This window comes from Semicossyphus pulcher, unplaced genomic scaffold, assembly GCF_022749685.1.
Source record: "Semicossyphus pulcher isolate SPU_LCO1_2020_fin unplaced genomic scaffold, fSemPul1.0.p SCAF_9, whole genome shotgun sequence".
NCBI classification, from domain to species: Eukaryota; Metazoa; Chordata; class Actinopteri; order Labriformes; family Labridae; genus Semicossyphus; species Semicossyphus pulcher.
This window is the reverse complement of record NW_027211770.1, coordinates 27,306,580-27,329,932: the sequence shown is the minus strand read 5'-3', so window position 1 is coordinate 27,329,932 and position 23,353 is coordinate 27,306,580. Positions and strand designations below refer to the sequence as shown.

At 41.0% G+C, this 23,353-nt stretch overlaps 2 protein-coding genes across 4 annotated transcripts; both read right to left on the bottom strand.

The window, feature by feature from the left end:
* Positions 1–251: 251 nt before the first annotated feature.
* On the bottom strand, positions 252–11,927 carry brd2b (bromodomain containing 2b). Of its 3 annotated transcripts, none has more exons than XM_069656141.1 (12): positions 11,846–11,927; positions 8,778–9,066; positions 8,459–8,596; positions 7,468–7,609; positions 7,189–7,352; positions 6,508–7,005; positions 6,220–6,348; positions 5,538–5,783; positions 5,192–5,445; positions 4,750–5,066; positions 2,012–2,137; positions 252–1,887 (listed from the first exon to the last, which is right to left on the bottom strand). In XM_069656141.1, exons 1-12 carry the CDS (start codon positions 11,875–11,877, stop codon positions 1,757–1,759), a joined length of 2,466 nt encoding a protein of 821 aa, XP_069512242.1. In that variant the 5' UTR covers positions 11,878–11,927; the 3' UTR covers positions 252–1,756. The 3 variants fall into 3 exon arrangements, with proteins under 3 accessions (XP_069512242.1, XP_069512243.1, XP_069512244.1); XM_069656142.1 differs by lacking the exon at positions 11,846–11,927 and adding an exon at positions 10,209–10,249; XM_069656143.1 differs by lacking the exons at positions 8,778–9,066; positions 11,846–11,927 and having other exon boundaries at positions 8,447–8,503.
* Positions 11,928–13,197: 1,270 nt separating this feature from the next.
* On the bottom strand, positions 13,198–22,781 carry tap1 (transporter 1, ATP-binding cassette, sub-family B (MDR/TAP)). Its single transcript, XM_069656930.1, has 12 exons — positions 22,449–22,781; positions 21,230–21,458; positions 20,863–20,977; positions 19,683–19,813; positions 19,257–19,462; positions 18,366–18,563; positions 17,821–17,949; positions 17,487–17,681; positions 17,223–17,396; positions 15,815–15,974; positions 14,792–14,928; positions 13,198–14,699 (listed from the first exon to the last, which is right to left on the bottom strand). The coding sequence occupies exons 1-12, from the start codon at positions 22,767–22,769 to the stop codon at positions 14,469–14,471; spliced, it is 2,226 nt and encodes a 741-aa protein (XP_069513031.1). The 5' UTR covers positions 22,770–22,781; the 3' UTR covers positions 13,198–14,468.
* Positions 22,782–23,353: the final 572 nt, after the last annotated feature.

Here is a 23,353-nt window from a genome sequence, read left to right as displayed (position 1 = left end):
TAAATTGTTTTGGCCGACCAACAGTTAAAAAGAGCTTTTAAAAAATGTTAAAAATAAACGATTAAAAGCAGAAAATCTTCATACTTGAGAAACTACCACCACAGGCTTGTAAATAAATTTGTCTAAACGAAATTGCTGCTCAGCTGAGTTCAGCACATCATCCAAAGTTTTAAAATATAAACTTGAAATAAGACGCTCCAACTGATCAGAAACAGACAGACAAAAGTCAAAGTGTTTCTACAGAAGAGAATATTTTAATAAACACACTTGTCAAATGAAAAGGTATGCTTCTGAGAGGCAACAACCTGCTTGACCAGAGGCAGCGATGCTCCTGTGAGAGCTCATCAGGAAACAACTAAGACTGTTAACCGGAATGAGAAATAACCTCGTTAAAAAAACAAAACAGGAAAAGAATAAAAGAGTGGGAACAACATAACAGAAAAAACATAAAGACTGAACAGCAGAAATACAATAAGTCTGTGCAACAGCAAATACAGTTTAAGTATATACAAGCATATATTCTTTCACTGGACATTCAACAACTATTCATGGACTGTGAGGGCTTTGTTGTCTGTTTATTGGGTAGTGTTATTCAGCTTCAGTTTGTTCAGTCTACAAAGTGCTGAGCAGCCAAACGATTCCTTTAAGAAACCTTCGCTTTGTTTTAAGTGCTACAGATGAGGGAGTTAAGAACCAGCACTGTAATCAGATTACATTCAGCGGCGTGTGTTCGAGATGCACACTTTAGTTTGAGTTTGATGATGTCATAGCTTTGACAACAAAGCTGAACAGAGAGACCTGATTTCAAAATACTGAACACAGTACTTTAATTAGTGTCATGTGTAGGACTTGTTCATCTTAAAAACAGCTGTTTTGCTTTAAGGGGAAGAACAAAACCTTCAAAATCAATACGAACTGAATGACTTACTAACTTCGTAATTACAGTATGTTTAGCTTTTTATATACTGTACTACTGTATGAGACCACTTTGATTTAAAAAAACAACTACTTGTTAAATGGCCTGCAGCATAAAGCCTAAAGTCTAGCTGAGATTTAAGTGCATGAACAAAGACTGTAAACATAAATATAAATCAAACTGTAGCTAACTTTGAATCTTGACCTGAAACTAGCACAGTGAGTCTGCGACATGAGAAGGACTCTTGCGGCTCCTTTACAATATTGTACTTTTCCATGTAAGCTTACCGGTAACAACGATCTGGCTGAGTCTAAGGGTTTCATCTAAAATGAAGAGTGGCAGAAAGGCCAGGCAGATGTTAAAAAAAGCAAGGCTTGTGACCAAAAGGTTGCTGGTTCAAATTCCAGTAATGTCTGAGGAAATGTGTGAAGAAGACAAATAAATAAGCTCTTTCATTCCCTCACCGCGCAGCGTTAAGGCCAGCCAAAGGCCCGTCTTTCCACATCCTTTTTTTTATTTTTTATTACTTCTCTTCCCTCTTTGGGGGATCACCATAAAATTCTTCTTTATAAAAGAAACATAAATTTGTACAAGTATTTACAAAAGGGAGGAAGGGGGAAACCAAGGCATTTAGTGTTAAGGTTCTACGATTATCCATAGAGACGCTGCTTCGGATCTCTCCGTCCCACATTCAAACATTTAACGAGTCCTCTTGGAGTGTTTTTTCGCCATGGTATCTAATATCTCAGCCCACTACCGTTTCAGGGTGTGTTGTGTCCTGGGCCAGCCCAAGTCCCTGAGTTATTAGTGTTTTTTCTGTCTTAGCCACTGCTTAGGATCTCAACCGGAGTCTGAGTCACTGGTGTCTGAGGACGAGGAAGAGGAAGAGGAGGAGGAGGAGTCGGAGCTGGAGCTGCTGCCGCTGAGGCGTGAGGGCTGCGTGTGAGTCTCTGCAGCGCTCGGCTTCTCCACTGCGGAGAGAGTGAGTGGAAGAGTTTTAATGATACACCAGGAATAAAATTATTAAAGTGAAAAATGTATTAGACATAACCAATAATCAAAAGATAGTTGGCATGCGTGTAAAGAGGTCCTCACCTTTAGGTTTTGTAGGTTTTTTGACAGAGTTGAGTTGCCCGCTGACATCTTGCAGCCTCCTCTCCAGCTCCCTCCTCTTCTCCAGAGTCAGCTCCTCTTTAGATTTGCCAATACTGCCCTTTCCACCTGCAGAAGAAAAGAGGACAAGAACTGTTACAGACCTGGGCTCCACATGGTAATGTAGTGACTAGCTCTGCTCCCAATTAACCGTCCTGTATGACTATTAGTTTTAAAACAATGACAGCTGACTCGTCGACACGTTTAGGATATTGATTCATGTATTCATATTTTTTTTTCCTGGTGCTTCTGACAATTGTTTGAGTTTCAGGTCTGAAAAAGAATGGTATAAGTAACATTATTAACTCGATGGTAAGTAAAATAAGTTCACACACAAACCAAGCAGCTTGTTCACGACTACGCTAACAGCTCATGTTGCAATGATTCTGGAGATGTTGGAAAGACCAGCCTTTTTTTGGATTTAGTCTGGCTCTTATCTGCCCACCAGGTTTCTAGCTAACTAACTAGTAAAGAAGAAGTAGCTGTGAGTAACTGTGGTCTGTATTGAATCAGTACAGTGAACACAACACAGGCTCCTTTCATGAGCGCTACACTTCAACCTGAGCTTATCTGCACACTCTCTGCTGACTACTGTAACTTAACAACCCATAGGAAACATGCGTTCATCATTCTTCATCATGCTTCAATGCAATCTTGGCTGACTGAGACTCTTTTTTCAGAACTACAAACACTTGTTGACTATTCGGTGGGCGGCCCAGCAGGGACCGGTGCATTAGTTTGCAGGTGTTAATGAGCTCAGTTAGTCTAAGAGTGTTTTTGGATGAAGAAAAGTCTGAGAACATCAGGGCTCTCTCCCAGGAAGTCCTGGAAGTGGTGTGGGTCAAATTAAATCAAAAAAGATCTGCACACCAGGAAGCTCCCGTAGAGGGTTTTATCCAGCACAAAGTGATGTTTCCAGCCAACATGCTCTTCCTCAGACTTAAGCATGTTGGCTTTATATCATTTTTTGATATACTTGATTGTTTTGGATCCAGCACCCACTGGGGGGGGTGCGTGTCTTTGATTCTTTGCCTCAAATTAAATCAAACATAAGTAATGGGATGTAACCTGTTGATGCCCCAAGGACACACTGTCCTCACAGTGCCAAGTGCAGCTTTAGTATAGGTGTAGACAGCACAGTCATTAATGTGGGAAACTTGGTCACGCAGCCTTACTTTACACAAACTTCCCTGACATGTCATCGATTAAATGCTTCATGCATCAAGCACTCTGTTGCTACACTGTTAATGTTAGCCTAACAGATTAAACGACTTTTCACAGCAATATGTGACCTTAAGGAGTGTGTGCAGCAGTGATTATCCAGGTGGGAAACTGGCCCTTCAATCACTGAAACACATGGATGGTGGAGATGAAATACAGACGATGGCAATGTACCAAAGTCAAACGCATGAAGTGGCTGAGAAAGCAACATGCTTGTCAATTTGGAGCAATGGCATGGTTATTTTTTATTCCTCTAGTCCATCCAGTCAGAGAAGAGACTCTATATGATATCAAAGTGAAGAACTTTTCTATTGCATATGACTTTGACAAAAAGCATGAGAAACCTATCTTGCTTCCCAGGCCTAGCCTATTCCATCAACACAGTGTCTTCCCCTTCAGCTCTACCAATCATTGCTGTGGAAAACAAAATATACGGTCTAAATAAAATGTTGGCACATCAGGGCTCAGTCATGTTAGAGTCACAGCTGACTGAAATTCAAAAAGTTAAATTACACACCGTCTTACAGCAACGCCTTATGATGCATGAGGGTGGGATACTGAACTGTATTGCTGTGTTGCAACTAGGTCTGCACAACTAATTTAATATTAATCTGCTTAGGACTTCCCACGATAAAATAACTGATAGACAGCGATAAAGACGTTTAAAACACACACACGCATATCAAATCAAACGCAGCCTAAACTATCAGTCACTCCACCAGGGGGCGATGGAGGGGTTTTGGCCTCACTGGGGGAGATGTCCTGTCATGCAGGGGCAGTTTAGAGTGGAAGGGGAGACAGGTGTTTCAGTTCAATAATGGACCATGTTAACTGTTGACTTTCAGCCAAATACGTGTGCAGCTGTTGAAAACGGGAAGAGGATACGTAGCTGTCCTCGTGAATGCCTCTTTGTTGTTTTTAATTATCAGCTCAGAATATACTGATCTGTTACGTCTATAAAGTGTTATTTGTACAAACATGTCATGTAGGCTACTGTCACGTTCTGAATGGTGCTTGTTGTTGTGCTAAAACAGGAAGAGAGCAAGGCACAAACCGACACACCGGTCCCCCGAAGCGGCTCGTCATCAGTTGTTTAAAAGGTATTGCGGGTTTAGGGCAAGTGATGCCCAAAATTGAAGCGATGCTTTGTTTATTTAAATGTGAAAGTACATAAAAAATGTGTCCCTAAAATTAATAAATAATCATGATTAATAATAGTGATCTCAATATTGATTAAAATAATCGTGATTAACATTTTGGCCATAATCGTGCAGCACTAGTTGCAACAATGCAGCTTACCAATCACCGTGAAATACATTTCAGCTGCTAAAACGAGGTAAATGCTTGCCTGTCCCTGCAAACTGCAAATAGCAGTAATGCTAACAACATGTCAATGGATGCAAATCTATCCACAGAACATTATCAAACCAAAATACGCTGTTTTTTTTTATTCCATTTACCTTGTTCGGCGTATGGCTTACGGGGCTTCTTCCTCAGGCAGGTCATGACGTAGCGCTCCAGCTCTTTCAGTGTCGACGGCTTCAGTGTTTCAAAGTCAATCTCTATCTCCTCTGGGTTTGTGTCCCTCAGCGAAGGCTCCCTGGACTGAATGATGTGGACCACGCGGCCCAGCTTCTCCCCGGGCAGCTTGTTGATGTCCAGACTCAGCTGGCGCTTCTCATCGTAAGACATTGGCACGATCTCCTCCTCTTCCTCGGAGTCGTAGTGCGGTAGCATGGTGGGGGTCAGTGGAGGGTAGAACGGCTTCTTTGTGGTCCTGCAATAACAAGAGCGATAAAGTCAGGACAAAAACTCTTTATTATGTGTTAAGTTAATATTTTAGGCTGTAAGGACTCCACATTGATGTGAACCTGAAATACTGTTTGTAGGTAGTTTACTAACTTGCTGTTCTTGTTGCTCTTCTTTCCCTGGCCTTTCTTGGGCTGGGAGCCTCCTGCTCTGGCAGACTTGCTTTTCAGGATCTTGCCGGGCATTTTCCATTCCTCAGAGCCAGCTCTGCTTCTTCCAACTCGACTTCGCTTCTCCAGCTTCTTCTTTTTCTTCTTCTCCTTTTTTTCCTTCTTTTCTTTCTTCTTCTTGGGCTTGACAATGGGGCCTTGGGAGAGGGCAGCCAGTTGCTCGTGCACAGCTTTGAGCTGTTTAGAAAGTTACATTTAAATTAAATTAATTTTGTTCCTCGGCTCTTGAAAATGTGTCTTAATAAAAAGACTGGTTCTGGAGGTCTTACCTGGGTGCACACCTGGTCCTGTAACTCAGCCAAGCGATGCGCTCGCTCTTCTTCGCTGTCTGAGTTTTTGCTGCTCTCGCTCTCCTCGCTCTCACTGCTGGGCTCACTCTCGGAGGTGGAGGACGAGGAGGACGAGGAGGAGGACGAAGAAGAGGACGAGGATGTTGGATGGCCGCTCATCGACATGGCTGAGCGATCCATATGTGGTTCGTCTGGCATCTTGGCAAAGCGGAACTCAAACACATCCTGGGGCACAAAAAAAGCCAGAATCAGAGAGTAAAACAACAGAGAGAGAGTAAAAACCTTTTCGAGAAACTGCCTTCTTTACTCGCCATATGTTGCACTCTCATTTTAGTCTGCACATTGGAGCAAAGTTAATGTTCATAATTTTCAGTATATTGTTGTACCATTATATTTGACGCAAGAATATCTATGATATGAGGCTCAGTTAGCTTGGCCCTTACACAGCCAGCAGAAATATCCTTTTTACTTTTGTGCTGCGAGTACATTTCAGAGCCTGTACTTTTTGGATTTACTTCGGTTAAGAAGTTCAAACAGAACTTCTATTTCTACCAGAATCGTTATTTACACAAGTATATGTACTTCTACTAAAGTACAGAATGTGTGTACTTTTGCCACCTCTGATGTTTTGCACAGTAGAGTATAGGTATGCTAGACTCACCTGCAGTTTCCGTGCCATGCCCACAACATCATGGTCGGGTGGGTTGTACTTGTAGCAGTTGGAGAACATGAGTCTGACGTCGCTGGCAAACTGCTGGGCGTCCCTGTATTCACGACAATCCATCTTCCTCTGATGAAGAGTTGGGAAAAGACATTTTGTGTTACAAATGTATTACAGATTTTCAGGTCCAGTGTTTCCTTCTGTGTTTGTGTGTTACATTTTAAAAAGACAATGAAATCAGAATTTACCAATCAGACACACAGAAGTTTAAATCATATGAGTAATCACCTTGATGGTGCTGAGGTCCATGGGACACTTAATGATGTCATGATAGTCATGAAGTCCCAGTGCAGCTGCGTCCACAGGTGTGTAGAAAGGCCAGGCGTAGGCAGCATGTTTCTTTGAGAGCATTTCCTTCAGCAGCACGCTGCAGTACCTCAGCTGAGGGCTTAGTTTGCCCTTCCTCGAGGGCAGTGGCTGGACAGAATCAGGCAAGTCCTTCTTGGGGGGTTTAATGGGGCGTCCGCTGCCCACTCTGCGTCCAGCGCCCGCCATCATTGGCTGGAGCAGGACAGGACCTCCAGTGCTCCTGACCAGGCCCATCCCAGGTGGGGTATCCAGGCTCATGCCCCCCATGGAGGAGATGGTGTGCATGGAGGTGTCTCGGACTTGGCCCCCGTGGCCTCCTTTCCCCAAGCCCACCATGTGTGTCGCTCCTGACATGCCCACAGTCAAGCCCATGGTGGAGGGGGTGGTGGTGTCCGCCTTACGTTTCACACCTTTTTTCTAGAAATAAAAGAGTTTGGAAGTCACCACGATTATTATATCTCGACTGGTTCCAATAATTTTAAAGCTCGTCATTCAACTCCTTTTTCTTGCAACAAAAATGCTGAACAAACAAATTTTTTTGCATGAGGTGCTGCAATCTGCATCACTTGTCATTGTCATATTATGCTTTTCTATATTTACCTTGGTTGTGGGCTGTGTAGGAGGCAGGCCCATGATGTTGGCTGGAGGCAGGCTTTTGGTAAGCACAGTCTGGGGAGAGTTGGCCAGCATGGACTCCCCTGTGTCCGAGGAAGAAGGGGAGTAGGCTGACTGGGACACCGCTGGCACCTGCTGAGCCCTCGATGCTGAGAGATAAAAAGTATACACAACTCAGCGTCAGTCACAACAGTTATGTCTGCATTAAAAACTACTAGTGAAACAACTTGATTTCAATCCTTCAAGCATTTGTCACAAACTCACAAGACTTGCGGCCTCTTCCTCTGCTGTTCTTGCTTCGAGGTGCTGGAGGAGGCAGCTCAATTTCATCCTGGGGCATCTGGGCCACCTTTTGGAGGAAGATCTTCTCTAAGGACTGGGCCATCAGCACAATGTCGTCTGTGGGCTAGCCGGGGAAACAATTTAGAAACACATTAATCAGAAGCTGATAAACTTCGGTGCCAACTGATTCAACATCAACAAATCAAAAACCAAACCTTCCCTTGAAAAAAAACTTGTGGGGTTTGTCATTGCTTTTGACATTTGATAAATGAGACGAACAAAATCAAAGATGGCAATAAATGGATGAAACTCCTAGAAGCAAACAATAAAAGCTTTTGAGATTCACTGAAATTACCACTTTGGAAAGTGAAAACGTTTTGGAAAAGACTATTGATTTAGACACACTGTCAAAGGCTAATAAGGAGAAGTAGTAGAAGCCTTAAAGGATGTTCAATTTGTAAAATTGGACATTCACTAAAGTTGGATCTACATGGATCTATACTATTGTTTTCAGAGGCAGCAATGTGGTTCTAAACAGTTGGATGCTGTAGTCATTTGTTGCCCTGTGTACTCGACATTTTCATTTTCCCTCTTGCCTTAAAAGCTATGCTGCAACACAAACAGTATATAGGATATACAGGTCAGCGCATGTTCTGTTATTACACAGGATTGCATTGCAGAGTATCCAAGACAAGTTTCTGTCTGCAAAGGGTTCAATGAACATTTCAGCATGGGAGACTGAAAAAGGTTTAAAATTGCACTCTCATGTTGCTAAGGAAATTCCTGGGTCTGCCCCGGGCTTGGATTATCTATGAAAACTGAAAGGTTATGTTCGGGCAAGTTAGAGTAACAAACTTTTGTTATCGCTGCTGTGAAGAGGGTCCACCTGATATTAAATGTAATAAGAAAAGCGGGGCCACAATATTAAAGAAGTAGTAAAAGTTATAAAGATCTTTTTTACCTTTTAACCTACCTTGTTGTAGATGTAGCAGTTGGTGAACATTGTGTTGAAGTCCTGTATGCACTCACTTGCACTGCGGTAGAAGTTGTTCTCCAGACGCTTTTTGATGGTGCCCATGTCCATGGGTTGTTTGATTATTTTATGGTAATCCTGAAAAGAGCAGAATGATATACACAGGAGATTTTATGAAAAATGAATCCGTAATCTATGGAGGAAGAGTAAAACTAACAATATTTAACAGAAGTATCCAGCAGCAATTTAACACCACTTCACAAAGTAAAAGTAAAAGTTGAAAGTAGTCTCTTTGTTGAAGTTTCTGGTCTTAACGCACCGGTAAGTTAAGCCTGTAAGCGTCTACAGGCTCGTGGAAAGGCCAGGCAAAATTATGCCTCCACAGACACTTCATCAGGGTCCTCTGCAGAAACTGCAGCTGGTTGGTCATGCGGCCCGGCCTGCTGGGATCCTTCACTGGGGGCTGTGGTGGGATAGGAGGCCCCTGGGGCATCGTGTGCGGCAGGGACGGGCTCTCAAAGTCCTCGTACAACAGGGAGGGCTTGCGAATGCGTTTGCTGGAATTGGTGTGATGGTCCATCCCGCCACTGGACAACCCAACCAGAGAGCTGGAGGAGAGGAGGTGGAAAGAGGATGGGAAAAAAAGATTCTGATGTAATGATGGAGTAAGAAATGCTACCTCACTTCTTTACACTATATGCTAATGTAATAAAAAAGGAAATCTATCTTTTTGTGTGGGAAAACACAGAAACACAAGATCTATAGGCCGAGAGATGCGAGGAAATTGAACAGCACTTTTAAGATGAATGTGCTGTTTGACATTTGCCACATGTATTGATGCAGCCATCCAGTCAATCTTTTACTCTCTCTCATTAAAGCACAAACAACGTAAAATCTGCAAATGTCAAAAAGAGCACCTTTTACAAAACCACTGACCAGTGTAACTAAGGCTCTGCCCCCAAAGTCAGCTAACAGTCATCGAGGGAACTGCGATGCTATCAAGAGGCTGCTACTTTTAGCACGGTCATGGGAACCGCTATCGTATGGGTCCTCACCAGATAAAAGACAAACATTCATTTATAGTGAGGCTGGGTTACAAAATCTTAAGATATTTTCTTATTTATAGTTAGTCCAACATAACAAACAGCTACAGCAACTTTGGATTATAAATAATTTATGAATCATGGGAATATTAACAGCTTCAATCTTAGCTTGCATTAACCACAAATAAGTGAGATGGATTTAAAGTTCTTTATTTCTATTTCTAAGTTTACAGGGAATTTTATGTTTGCTTTCCTACAAGAAAGTTTTTTGTAAATTGCAGGGATGCACAAAGCAGCTGCACACAGCACGACAACATAGTAATGCTCCATAGCAAGCAGTCAATACATTAACCATTTCTTAGGGTTATGTTTCTGTGCTCTCAAATTGATTTGGGAAGAAATATAACAAAAACATGCATAAAGCAAACTATGGCACAAAAGTAAAATACAACATTATAAATGACTTAATATTTGCTTTAAAATGGGGCCTCATACAGTGTCAGAGCAAATGTCAGAACTGCTCTTTTCTATATGATATTTCTGAGCTCCAGTTTGCTCCGATGTAAATAGGACTGAATGTCTGAAATACTCCGCAAAGCACTGGTCTGAACATTGGGAGATGGTCTGTGGGCATTACAATTAAGATACAAAGGACAAATGTCACGACAGGAATTTAAAGAATTAAGTAAAAGAAAAGAAAGACTTACAGATCTCAGTATAGTCTACACCTCAATAGCATCTGTAGTCTTGGCTGTTTTTACAAAACTACAAAGACCATGTCCTATATGTCCCGCCGAGAAGTCTCTTAAGTTCATGCAGTCAGACGAGTCCATCATGTCACCGTAAACCTCATCTTTTCAACTCCCTTTAAGCAAAGCACATGAACCAGATTCAGAAGGAGTTAAATCTGAGAAGTCACTCACTCACACTCTCTCGCACACACACACACACACACACACCTGCCCCACTGACACACAAACTGTTGTAAAGCCTGTGATCTGATTTACTACATCAGTCAGAGTCCAGGCAACCCAAACAACAGCTTAACCGCATTAGCACTGAGAACATGAGCCAATGTGTAACGAATGTTTTACAAAAATACGTACTATTTAAACGTTTTCTGGTTAACACTCATTTATGATCTTTTATAAAAAAGACAAAACAGCCATCATGAGCGACAAAAACCCTCACAAAATGTATGCGTTGCATGGTAAACATTTGCATAACCACTGTACTTCAAATGAAAGTAAACAGAATGTTGTCATCTTTGCAGTAAGGAATATCGATTATGTCCAATAAAATACAAAGTATATAACTTCTGTCAACAATGCTAAGATGCAGTCTATTACATTTTATCATATAAGCATAACTTTTTTCGTGCTGGCTAAAATTATCCAACAGAGATTGTGTAATTGTTTTATTATCAACAAGTAATAGCCTTGCGGCTTGGTTTTTGAACCTGCATTGAATCAACTTCTGCCCCTGCTAAAAGGGATTTTGTACATACACAGTAGAGCTTACTGTTTTTTTCACGTAATCAAGACAAAGAAAGAAAAGTCAAACTCCTGGATCTATTACCCAACAGCTGGCGATCGCGTGGTTTGGACGCCCCGCCCTCACTGTTTGTAAACACTGCCTCACAATGACAGAAGCGAATGACAGACAGTGATTTTCTTTCAAAAAATGAGCCAAAAAAACACAACACCCTTATTCAATGGAGCTGCTTAACAAAATATCAACCTGTAAACCGGCCTTTTGATGCCAGTCATTGTTCAGCAGCATACAGACGTTTATTCACCGACACAGGAGAAGGAAACTAAGCTACCAGAGTATTAGCGAGCGTTAAAGGGCTTCAACAATCCCTGAAAAATCTAGCCGTTTGTTAACTAGCAAGCACCATTTTGAATAGAGAATCATGTATTTTGGAAGCTATTTAAACATGGCTTGAATTACCAGTCGTCTTTGTGATAGTCAAACGAGCAGTGGGATTAGCATTAGCAGGGTGCCTGTGCGATGAATGACCAGACTGACAGAAAGCCGGCGGGGAGCAGCCGGCTAAACCAGCCGCTGTGGCTGCAGCTGTCATTCCCCTGTTTTGTGCCAGCACACTATTAAAACTAAAAGCCAAAATAAAGGACGTGTGTGCAAATTTAGCAACAATTTCTTCGTAATGTAGCAAGTCACGATGAGTTCCTCTGCTGCAGAAGCTAGCTAAATCAGTACGCGTTAAAGCAACCGTTCGCTGACAAGCTAGCGTTGTTATGGAGAGGCTAACGGTTACAGTAACGTAGCTAACACTCTAAACATTAAGAAACGTTAGCCCACTTTGATCGGCGGACTTTACCTGTCGTGAGGCGGGTTGACTGCCGCTTCCATCGGGCTGAAGGCGGAGTGTTATTAGAATCCAATTTTTGCACCACTGTTGACGCTGCACTTCCACTGAAAGACCACTGAGCAACACCGCAATGAAATGGCGCTTAAACGCTTCCGCTTGACCCTATATAAACCCAACACGTGGCAGTGTCGCGTATTTCCGGTTGCGTTCGGGGTGATTCTGAGCTCTGATTGGCTGTTAACAGACGCCTGTCAAATTGAGGCATACGCCCAACCCTCCCTGGATGGTACATCTTGTTCTCTATGGCGTTGACACAATAGCAGCAAGCGCCGCACTGCGATGCAGCTGTAATTCTTAGATTTTGGTATTTACAGTGTGCACTATTACAGCTTCACTTCTTTTTAGTTTTTCCTTCTGTCCTCTGGAGATAGTATTATGATGTGTTAATGTCATCTGCAGTTTATGAATTGTCGATGCAGGTCATCTCTGCTTTATAAAACCTATTCGGATTACTCAGTGGTAACTATTTGTATTTTAAGAATATCATTTAATGTTTGTATTACATCTGCAAGGGGCAGATTTGTGGGAAATCTCTGGGCTGTACATGTTTTTTTGTGCAAAATGCTGGCGCAAATGAGCTTTTTTAGTTCTAAACAGGTGAGATTCTTAATTAATAGCTTTTTCAAATGCTGCCAGAACATATCCCCACAGCCGTGTTTTTTCACGCTACTAAAATAACTTGAGCTGGAATCATTTATAATATAATATATATAATGAGAGTCAGTGACTAATGTTGGAGCCGTCTATCAAGAAAGACCATTAGACAAAGTTTTAATAAGTGTTATCCTTATGTGGGACATAACATTTTAAAGGTGTACTCCAGTCATTTAATGTAGCATTTGCATTAAGTTGGGGTTGTCACACGTTCTGTTTTTTAAGTGAAAGCTGCTTAGGCTTAGATATCTTGTGTCTTATCCCTTTTAGATCAAGGTCCAAAAATCTCTTAAGCCTGCAATTCACATAAAGCAACTCAACTTTTTTATTTAGAGCCCAGCTTCTTGTAAATGCTTACATTTTTCAAACCTCTCATTTTTAATTTGTAACTCAAGATTTCCATTAAGTTTTAAACTCCAAGCCCAAGTTGAGATAACCTTTTGTTTTTCAACTTTGAAAAGCTCCCTCTGGGGCGACTATGGGATTGTTTTTTACTGAGTAGCACTCAGTGAAATTGGTGGATTGCCCCTTTAAGTGCAAGCAAGAATAAACACATATAAGAGTGATATGATAGGGCTCCAAATTACTTCTTCCAGGTCAGGTTTTTGCAAAAAAGGGGAACTACACACAATCACTTGCAAACGTGATGATTTCAATTTTCTTTATTGCAACCTCTTTCACAGAGTAGCTCTAACTAAAGCTTTGCGACTGTAAAGCCAAAAGAAAAAAAGATTGATAAAAGATTTAATGTAATAACATTCATTATTATTCTAAACATTCATACAGAGAAAAGTACAAAATAAAAAAAAAAGACACATAAGAAAAATACATTATAACAGAAATAAAAAACTCAATCTAACATACCACAAAAAGCTGGCAGATTGATCGACTCTGCACCTACATTTGCAAAGCATATAAAGCAATACAGTATGTGACCAATGACTGTATATATAGACATATATATCTTTTTATACAGTCTACGTGTGTGACTATCAGAAACTCTCTTCAAGATAACTATCAGTCTCTGACTTATGGATTTTGGAGGTTTCACATTATATCTCTGGTTGGATGATAGGGTGATCAACACCATGGGAACATTCATGGTTATTTTACATTTTGTATTAGACCATTGTGGGCAGTGTTTCAAATCAATGACCAGGGCTTGATTTCTGCATCAATGTGAAGAAAATATCTTCATATGTCACTTGTAAAATATATTTAATTCCTAGAAAATGTATTGTAATATACATAAATATCACAATATAAATGCCATTATACCCTGATAAAGCATTTATCCAAATCTTCCTTTCTGGTGCTGTTGGGGTTCAGACAACTCATTTAAGGGCTTCTGAAAGAGCGAGTATGTTTACATCTTTCCTGACATTTGTGAAAGGATTTCAAGTACAACTTAACTTACTTTAAAAGTGCATGAAGAAGGGAAGAGTTATTAGTGGGCAAAAACACTAACAAGACTTGTACTCATGAAATAATCTTCATATTATAAGTCAGGTTCTACAAGTCTTCTCTGCTTAGCAACAGTCTCTCGTTGGCGTGCTTATCCAGTAGCACAGCGCAGTGCTGGAGGGGGTGTATTAAATATGACAAAACCAAAAGAGTTATTTATGAATAGATTTGCTTGTGGTGGATGAAGAAAATAAACTGGGTGACTTAAAGAACCAGTCTTCTCATCACAGCTGACCACTTTACTTACTGCTCCAGCCAAATGGGCAGCATGTTTTGTGTTATTTGATGGCAGGGGCTGAGCAGACTGATACAAGGCAGTAGGAGAGAATCAGAAGGTTTTTCATTGTGTATGTTCAAATTTGGCTTATGCAGCCTAAAGTGTGGACACTTAACCAGCAACCTTCCTCTAACTCTTCTGCTTCTCCGGCTTTAGTACATCCACCACCTGCACGTATCATTGTGCATCATTTTCCTCCTGTCCTTGACGTTGAAAGCCCGTGTTCTGCTTTCTCACCAGCTCAGCATAAAGGCCGTCTTTCTCCATCAGCTCATCGTGACAGCCTTCCTCCTTCACCATCCCATCGTTGAGCACAATTATATGATTGGCCTTCTCTACAGCACTCAGCTTGTTGGATATCATAAGCACAGTGCAGTCCTTATTTTCATTAAACAAAGCTTGTTGGACCTGTTGAGTAGAAACACAACTTGGTGTTACTGTAGATATGTAGAGAAATTGTAAACTAAGAGCTGAATATGAGAAACTCCAAAATGTTCTACCTGGTATTCATTTTCTGGGTCCAGGTCACTGGTGGCATTGTCCAGGATCAGGATTTTAGGACGTCTGATTAAAGCTCTGGCAATGGCAATGCGCTGCTTCTGGCCTCCAGACACCTGGCCTCCCTTCTCTCCAGCATCTGTCCGACATAAAAGCGTACTGTTATTCTGTTTATGGACATCTTTCAGATATAGTAAGTGTCTGTTGCACTGGCCAAGACCAAAAGTCAACACTGTACATAGAGTTTCTGCAGGGTTATATTCAAGACTGTTTCAGTCCTTTTTAATACCACGTAGAATGCAATTAAGTATACCAACAATAGTATAACAAGACTAGGTCAAAACCTAGTATCTGGCTGACCGCAGCCCCGCCTACTCCCCTAACAAAGTATCCAGAGTCGTAAAGACAGAGACTCGCGTCAGTGGAGGTCCAATATACTCCATGATCCACCATTCCGATGTTGCAACTCTCTCTCTACAGCTGTGAAAGTACCGTCAGTCAGTCAGTCAGTCAGTCAGTCAGTTACTCAGTCAGTCACATACAGACCCATGTGTAGGGCTGACCCCGGCGGTCAGCCAAAAATATGATTGATAACCAATGGGAACAATGTGGTCTGCGATACGTTATATTTGCTTCACATTTTTTCAGTACTTCCTAGTGGTGTTTAACAATAACTCCACATTATATAATCGCTAAAATTATAGCAACCTGGACCAAGATGAGCAACAGATATAATTGCATTAACCTGTTGAAAATTATTAATGGAGTCAAGTTTTCCAAAAGCTTACTATGCTGAGACAGCGAGCTTCTTAGCTAATGTAGCTAGCAGAAAACAAATGAGAAAAAATTGAATTGAATTTTGGACTTTTAACATCTTCAAGGGTCTTTTTTTTTTTAAACTTCACCCACGTTTAGTCAGGACATCCAACATTGTAAAATTATATATATAAGTCTTAAAATGTGAAACAGCATAATACCCCCTCTTTAACATTCCCTCTGATAGATGCTGAGTTAAGGGGTCGAACCTGTGTCATATCCATTTGACAGTTCCAATATGAAGTCGTGAGCACTAGCCAGCTTGGCAGCCCTGTACATCTCCTCATCAGAGGCATCCTCTAAGCCGTACTTGATGTTCTCCCGCACAGAGCGAGCAAACAGCACACAATCTTGGCTCACCACAGCAATCTATAAACAGATTAGATGAAAAGGAAAAGTTAGTGACTTTGCGACTGTCACAGCTTTCTCTGAGAATGGTTCACAATGAGGGCAACAGCAGAATAAAACTAGTCGATAAGAGCGTGAAAGTGTCCTCTCAGTTCTGTAACCAGCCGACATTATACAAAAGAAGTGTCAGGAGACGGATAAAACGGGAGCGAAGCAATGAAATTAAAGACCCATTTGGAGGAATCGGAGTGGAAGCTTTCAATGAACTGTGAATCACCTTCCTTATATCATTAGAATTGTTAAGCTCAGGGCTACTTTTATTTCATTTCCTTTTTATGGTCACAGCTACAGAATTCAGTACTGTGTGTCATCTTGAATTTTAGTCAATTTCGTGGTACAATGATATGATGATGCCCTGTGGGTGTCAGCACCTCACCCTCACAGGTTTGGTTCATCATGTCTTTTAAACTGTAGGTTCAAATAAAACGTACAGTATTTATGCTTCTTCTTTGCCAGTTTAAAAAACGAGTTGGATTGAAGCACTTTGCAAACAACCCTCAGGATCTCAGATAAGAGGTGAGACTATACTAAAACTAGTCTCTTAGATATATTTATATATACATAAAACCAAGTTTAAGACATCAATGTGATCTAAGGTCAGGGAGCATAGAAGGAGCAAGCAGTTTGCAAACGCTTAGTCATCAGCTAATACTAGAACTTGGTTGACAAGGTGCATTTGTAATTAATAGTAACAGTAATATTTGGTGTGATGCTGATTTTAGCTAGCTTAAAACCAGCTCGAAAAAAATGTTCTTACCAAAAGAAAACAGCCGACTGCTCAGAGAGTCTTTAAGTACAACTGAACAAGACATATTTTATGTTGCTGTGGTAGTCATGCCTGAAAAGCATCCCCTCGTTTATCATCCACTTTACTCTGAATGGGACCATAATTTAGAAAATGAACATCCTGCTATATTGAGGAAGACTCACAACAATTGAGGCCATAAACTCAGAGGAAAATGTTTACCGAGTAGATAACTCAAATGAGAAGAATGCTCATTTTCTGTCAGACTTGCGCACAGCTTGACCTCTTTTGCATCCAGTGGAGCCGGCCCCGGCTGACCATAGGAAAGAATGCAGGTTTAATGCACTCATTTTTCTGACCAAGAGGTTACAGTCTACGATGGGGGCCCAAATTTTGCATTAGATGACAATGTCGGCTTATTATATTAAAAAACAAATGAGGAATAATGCCTCGTGACAATCCACCTTCTCATGTAGGTACTGGTCTTTGTAGCTTTTCAGTGGTTTCCCATCCAGGAGGATCTCCCCTGTTGTGGGCTGGTAAAATCTCTCCAGCAGCTTAACACAGGTGGACTTCCCTGATCTGTTAAGGCCCACAAGGGCGGTGATTTGGCCTGGTTTAATATCCAGAGACACGCCCTGGTGAAGGAGAGGAACAGGATGCATTAAAAAGTCATTTTAATCGTAAATAAAATAACCACACAGGAGTTAATATGTATAAATACATACCTTGAGCACAAGATTGTTTTTGTCTGTCTTTTCAGAATAGGAAAATGCAACTTTTTTGAATTGAACGTGTCCCTCAAGACTTTTGGGGGACAAAGTGCCGTCGGTGGGTATGTTAGGTTTGCGATCCAAATATTCAAAGATCTTCTCAGATTCACCGATTGCCTTCCTCACCTCCGGGTAATACCGCATGACAGCCTGGAAGAGAGGTGGTAGAATGTGGCATCTTTAATAAGACTTAAGTGTTTATTTTCTTTTGAACAATATAATAGGATTTAATAAGAAACAAGAATAAAACACAGATTTTTTTTAAACTTTATCTTGGCCTGCGACTCACCTCAACGGCAGATGCGAACTGCAGCTCGAAGAGCACGAATGACACCAGGTCTCCACTGCTGACTGTCCCCCTGGTCACAAGAGTCCCTCCGTAGTACAGAATAAACACCTTCAGCGCCAGAGTGGCCATCTGGAAAAACATAAACAATGGTTTACACATGAAAAGAACAGCATGAAATAGTATTCAAAAGTATTCCCTGCACTTCAACATACATGCAGACAAGCAGAATTTCAAGATGTCTGAACTAATGGAGATTATTAGAATATTTCCTTGTTTTTCTTTATTCCTTCCTCTTGCTCTCATTTAAGTTTCTCTGTATTTTATTTTCTCTCTGTATTTTATTACTTTCTCTGGCAGTACAAATGAAATGGAACACACAACTGTCCAGCAGTAAAATGTCTAGTTAGGTGACATTTCACACACTACATGCATATTTTGCTACATCCTCCAGGGTTCAAACCTACATTTCTCATACACAAACACCACTGACAAACATGCAAAGAAATCACTGCACACTTTATTATCCAGATATGTAATCAACTTACGCTGTTAGCCCAGGTAGAGGCAGCATAGGCTGCTGCTTCCTGCTTATTAAGGGCGTACGTATCCTCCAGCTTCCCTCTGTACCTCTCGGTCATTCCGTCCTCGTTGGCAAAACTCCTCACTGTCTTCATGCATGAGAAGGTCTCTGTGGCCACCTGGTTGGCATTAGCCAGTGACTGCTGTACCTTCACGGCAATAGACTGAAACATGGATAAAAAAGAAAGATATTTGATATGTTTCAAACATGACCAAAAGACACAATCAAGGTCAAACAGCTGTCTGGGATGTGGTTTTTCCTTTTACTGTCATGTTTTCTGTTTTGGTTGGAATGTAGCCCTTTGGTACCTTAATGGTTTCCTTTAACTTGAATTTGTGAATTGATCATTTGTTATGGATCATTTCTTTAACATTGTGTTTGATTATGATGTGTTTACTTAGTCAGGAGCCGGATGTGATTTATTAATTAGTTTATACTCCCTGCTCAAGTTGGCCAGCCCCTGTTAACAAACAGAAACGTTGCAAGAAAATAAATACATTTTCTGCAAGTTGGACAGTGTGTGGGAGTTTACTTGCATATGATATTCTTCCTTAAAATTGCATTTAGCACAGTAAGCACATCTCTTTTTACAGACGATTTGTTGACACAGTAACATGTTTTATGTCCATCTGGGGACTCAAATCTCCAAAAAGCCATGGCAAGATGTTCTTGAGGCCATGATCTTGACCTTTGACCACCAAAATCTAATCAGCTCATCCCTCAGTCCGAGTCAATGTGTGTGCCACATTTGAAGATATTAACTAATATTATATTATTTGTTTTCATTCATTGTTAATAAAATAGTATTTGTAAGAGCAGCTTTAATAAGTCAGGAAGATTTAAGGATCCTCTGTACCTGGTGGAAGTGTCCTGTGACCTCAGGTATGACCCAGAGGATGGGCAGTCCCATGCAGGTGAGCAGGGTCATTTTCCAGGACTGGCTCACCATGAAGTATAAGAGGAAGGCGAAGCGTGCCGCGTACCACATCAGAAGACTTAGTTTCTCACTCAGGGTCTCGCTCATGTCGTTGGCATCAGTAGTAATGCGGGAAACCAGTTCACCTGAGAAAAGAGACAATAAAACACTTCTCATTTGTTCTTATATGTCCCTATTTGTTCAACACTAATTCTGTCATGTTTATCTAATAGGAAGATTATAAAAATAAGAAAATTAAAAGCCTGTACAACAGGTGCAAGGAAAAATAGTTTAGGGATTTTTTCATGATGACCGTCTGTGTATGAAACTGTACCTCACCCTGTTGAGTAAGTATATACTGTTTACCTGTCGGATTGGCATCAAAGAATGCAATCTCCTGTTTGATCACAGCCTGGAAGACGGATCCCTGCACAGAAGTGTGAACGCAGCTCATGGTGACGTTGTACATGAGGTCACAAAAGAACTCGAGCACAGCACTGAAACATACAACACAGAAAATCACAGTGTTAGGCAAACAAATCATCACTATAAAGATCATGTCAAACTCTCAAATACCACCTCTGCTTTAGTTAGTTATTATCAAATTGAACAGTTTTTCTTTTTTGTAGAAATCTAAAAAAGTCATGGTCAACGTTCCTTGTCTGAACAAACACTTGGTTTGTCTTTGAGTTTTATTTTCTGCATAAATTGTAATTTTGTGTGAAGAATATAATAAAAGCAAATACAATTAAACAATTCCACTAGTGTTAAAGTTAAATAACATTTTAATCTAAATCGATTACAGTATAAAATCTTTTCAAAATTCAAACCTGGAAAACTATAATTGATGTTTTCCCAGATGGATGAATTTTACACTGAACAAGCCATTTAAAGGTTTCTACCACACCCACACACATCATTTTAGATGTGTATTGCTATTTGTGTTTTAAAGAGCCAGTTCGCTGATTTTCAACCAGAGTCCTATCATGCTATTATGGGGAGCTAATGCCATTATGGTCGGAAAAAAATGCAGCTTCGCTCTGTGCCTTTAGAGGCACTATCCACTTCTCAGATGGGCCCTGGAAAACCTCCGCCAGACGACATAAAATGCGTCATCCGGCGGAGGCCAGGGAGCTGGCTAAACTACACTACTTCAATCTATGACGCCCGTCTCAGATGTCACGTCTCGTTCAAAATCGTCAGGTTTGAAATGTAGACTGCAGACCTAAAAATTTTTAGACAATCCACCGGTATATTCTTCACATATTTCGGATTCTGTACCGCTCTGACCCATTGCCTGCAGTGAAACGGTAGTATTTCACTCCAACGTCTCGCTGGGCCGTTCCTTTCAGAGTGAGGGGCGCAATGCACGCTGGGTGTTGTAGGAATGTAGAATGGGAGAAACCACGAGCTGTTTGTACAACTTTCTGATACATCTACATCTACAGAGAACACCAGCTTTGACTGACAGTGGCTTTTTCCAGGAGCGAACTGCTCCTTTCAACAAATCAACTAAAACAAATTCTTTGACTGCTTAGTAACAAACCTGCCGATAGTCATCAGTGTCATGAATGTGATGGCCTCTGTAAACGCATCAGGAGCTTCTTCATTTATGATCCAGTCAGCCACACGACCAGTGTACTGAGGAATGGCCATCTCACCTGAGGTCAAAAGGTCACATTGTTACAATATTGATCTTTGGGGAGGCAACAGAGTCAGTGGAGTTTTTACAGCCTGAAGGAAGAATTTAGTCTTACATATGACCTGATCTGAATTGCCCTTTAATTTCAATTTATCAACATGTATCGATTCAAGATAGTGTGGTCTTTTCAAGCCTCACAATATTAGAAATACAGAGAGAACTGCAGGAAATAACTCCAAACTTTTTAGGTCTGAGGTTTGGTCTAACTTACCATAAGATGAGAGAACAACAAGGGACAGCACAGCAACAAAGCGCTCACGATAGGGCATCATATATCCAATCAGTCTCTTCAGGGAGGCACCAGTGTGGTCTTTGGGCTCGTCGGACGGCGCCCTCGACCACAGAGATGAGATGTATCGACCCCAGGAGAGCAAAAGAGATAAGGCATACCGACTCCAGTAGAGCCATGCCACTGCTGTCACAACATAACCCTGTAACACCTGCAACAAATATGACGGGTTCAGTGCACAAATAACTTTAGATATAAACAGTTTCATGCTGCAGATGATTCGGATAAATGTGCGGATGAAAGAGGAAGATTTCTGGATTTCTCTTTCTCTTCAGGTGGTTTGGTTTTAGTTTCAGTCTTGTTCCTGTTGCAGCCTCAAAAGCGTATAAAAGAGTACTTTAATATTGCAGTGGCAGGTTCTAAAATCCTTACATACACAAAATGGGATAAATAGATCAAGAAAGTGAGTTAATTAAACCATTTTCTAACACCAAATATATTTCTAAAAGTCAGAGTGTCTTAATATTGGTAGAAAATGCTTTTCTGTTCAAGATAGCTTTACTATTTCCTCCTCAAAAGCACGAGTTCTGAATTTTGAGTAGCAGGGTGGCTGTGGTGAAAAGTGACTTACAAATATTACTCAAGCATAACTCCTCTGTCAGTCTAATACTGTAAAATATTGATTCAGTGCAAGTGCAGCTTGTTTTAATAAAATTATATTGTTGGGTATTCTATTAATCTGTACCTATGCTCTTTATTTCATAAACTCATAACAGGTTTTGTAAGTCAAATCTTAATCTAAAAAGTGTCTTGTATCTTTTGCTATGATTTAAATGTACTAGAGATAAAGGTGGTCAACACATAACTTTTACTTTGTAAGTGAAATCTATTTTCTCCCTCTGCAGTGTCGTAGAAATTAGGTAAAAACTGAAATAAAATGGACACACTCAGGTACGGTACACATTCCTTAAGCAGGGCATATATCCATTATCATTTGTAAGGCATTCATGTTTGTTTAAAATTCTGTTTTTTTGGAGAAATTAACTTTTGCAAACAAGACTTCTAAGCTGTACTGAGCATCTGTTATCTTCAATTTTTCCACCAACACACCACCAGCCACAGTGGTTCATGTGCCCTTCTAACATGCCTATATCCATCCTGCAACTTACTATGGTTTCAAACACATTACACAGCAACCTACCCTTTCCCAAGAATGCCACCCCCACACTTCCTCATCAGTGGACTGTCCCAGCACCCGGAGAAGAGTGGTGTACACCGGGAAGTGGAAGCAAAGGACTCCTAAACTCTGCAGGCCCTCGAAGCTGCACATGCACGGCAGGCTTCCAGGGGAGGTGAGGACGATGAGGGTGAGGAGAACAGCCCTGGTCAAGCTCCCTCCCCACAGGGCGATGAACGGATGCGAGAGAAGGACAGAAGAGAGCTGGGCCAAGCGGAGGGCGTGCACCACACACACATCCAGGCACACAAAGAGTACAGGGAAGAAGTAGCTCATTTTCTGCATCGTGCACAGGATCTGCAAATACAAGTGACAAAGAGGGTCAGAGGGATTCAAGTCAACCGTCACACACAAATTCAGGTTCCACTGGTGGGGCTAACATAGATTTACAATACACTTACAATTTAATTTAACCTCTTGGTTAATTAAGTCTGGGGTTAACTATTACAACACCTCATCTATTGATTTTCAGTTTTTACCCTTACTTATACAGTCTATAGCAGGCCTATTCACTTGGCGGCCTACGGGCCACATCTGGCCTAGAAGCAACCTCCCATGTGGCCCAGCAAGCTTGAATTAAATAGGCTATTTTAATACCTATTTTAATTACAAAAAGTATATGTCAATATCAATGTTACTGTGTAGCTGAAATAGTTACAGCACAGCGAGCATGGTCTAAAATCCGTAGCTGTCAGGAAGCAAAACCAGCATGATAGGTATTCTGCCAATCAGGATATCTTTCACAAATCAACACTTTGTCATGTGACACAAAACCAACCACGCTAGTAGCTCTTCAAAACATTTGGCTATTGACAGGCACAAAGTTAGAGTTCCCTACTAAAAATATGTAAACCCTGAAACATAAAATT

Excerpts from the sequence above, each read along its gene's own strand:
- brd2b (XM_069656141.1), bottom strand. The coding sequence starts at position 11,877 with ATGGAAGCGGCAGTCAACCCGCCTCACGACAG. Across the intron at positions 7,610-8,458 it reads ACTGCTACATCTACAACAAG|CCCACAGACGACATTGTGCT; the intron begins GTAGGTTAAAAG and ends TTCCCCGGCTAG. Across the intron at positions 1,888-2,011 it reads AAAACCTACAAAACCTAAAG|TGGAGAAGCCGAGCGCTGCA; the intron begins GTGAGGACCTCT and ends CTCTCTCCGCAG.
- tap1 (XM_069656930.1), bottom strand. The coding sequence starts at position 22,769 with ATGCAGAAAATGAGCTACTTCTTCCCTGTACTCTTTGTGTGCCTGGAT. Across the intron at positions 17,682-17,820 it reads AGTTCGCATCTGCCGTTGAG|GCTGTCATGCGGTATTACCC; the intron begins GTGAGTCGCAGG and ends CCTCTCTTCCAG. Across the intron at positions 14,700-14,791 it reads ACCCAGAAAATGAATACCAG|GTCCAACAAGCTTTGTTTAA; the intron begins GTAGAACATTTT and ends TCTACTCAACAG.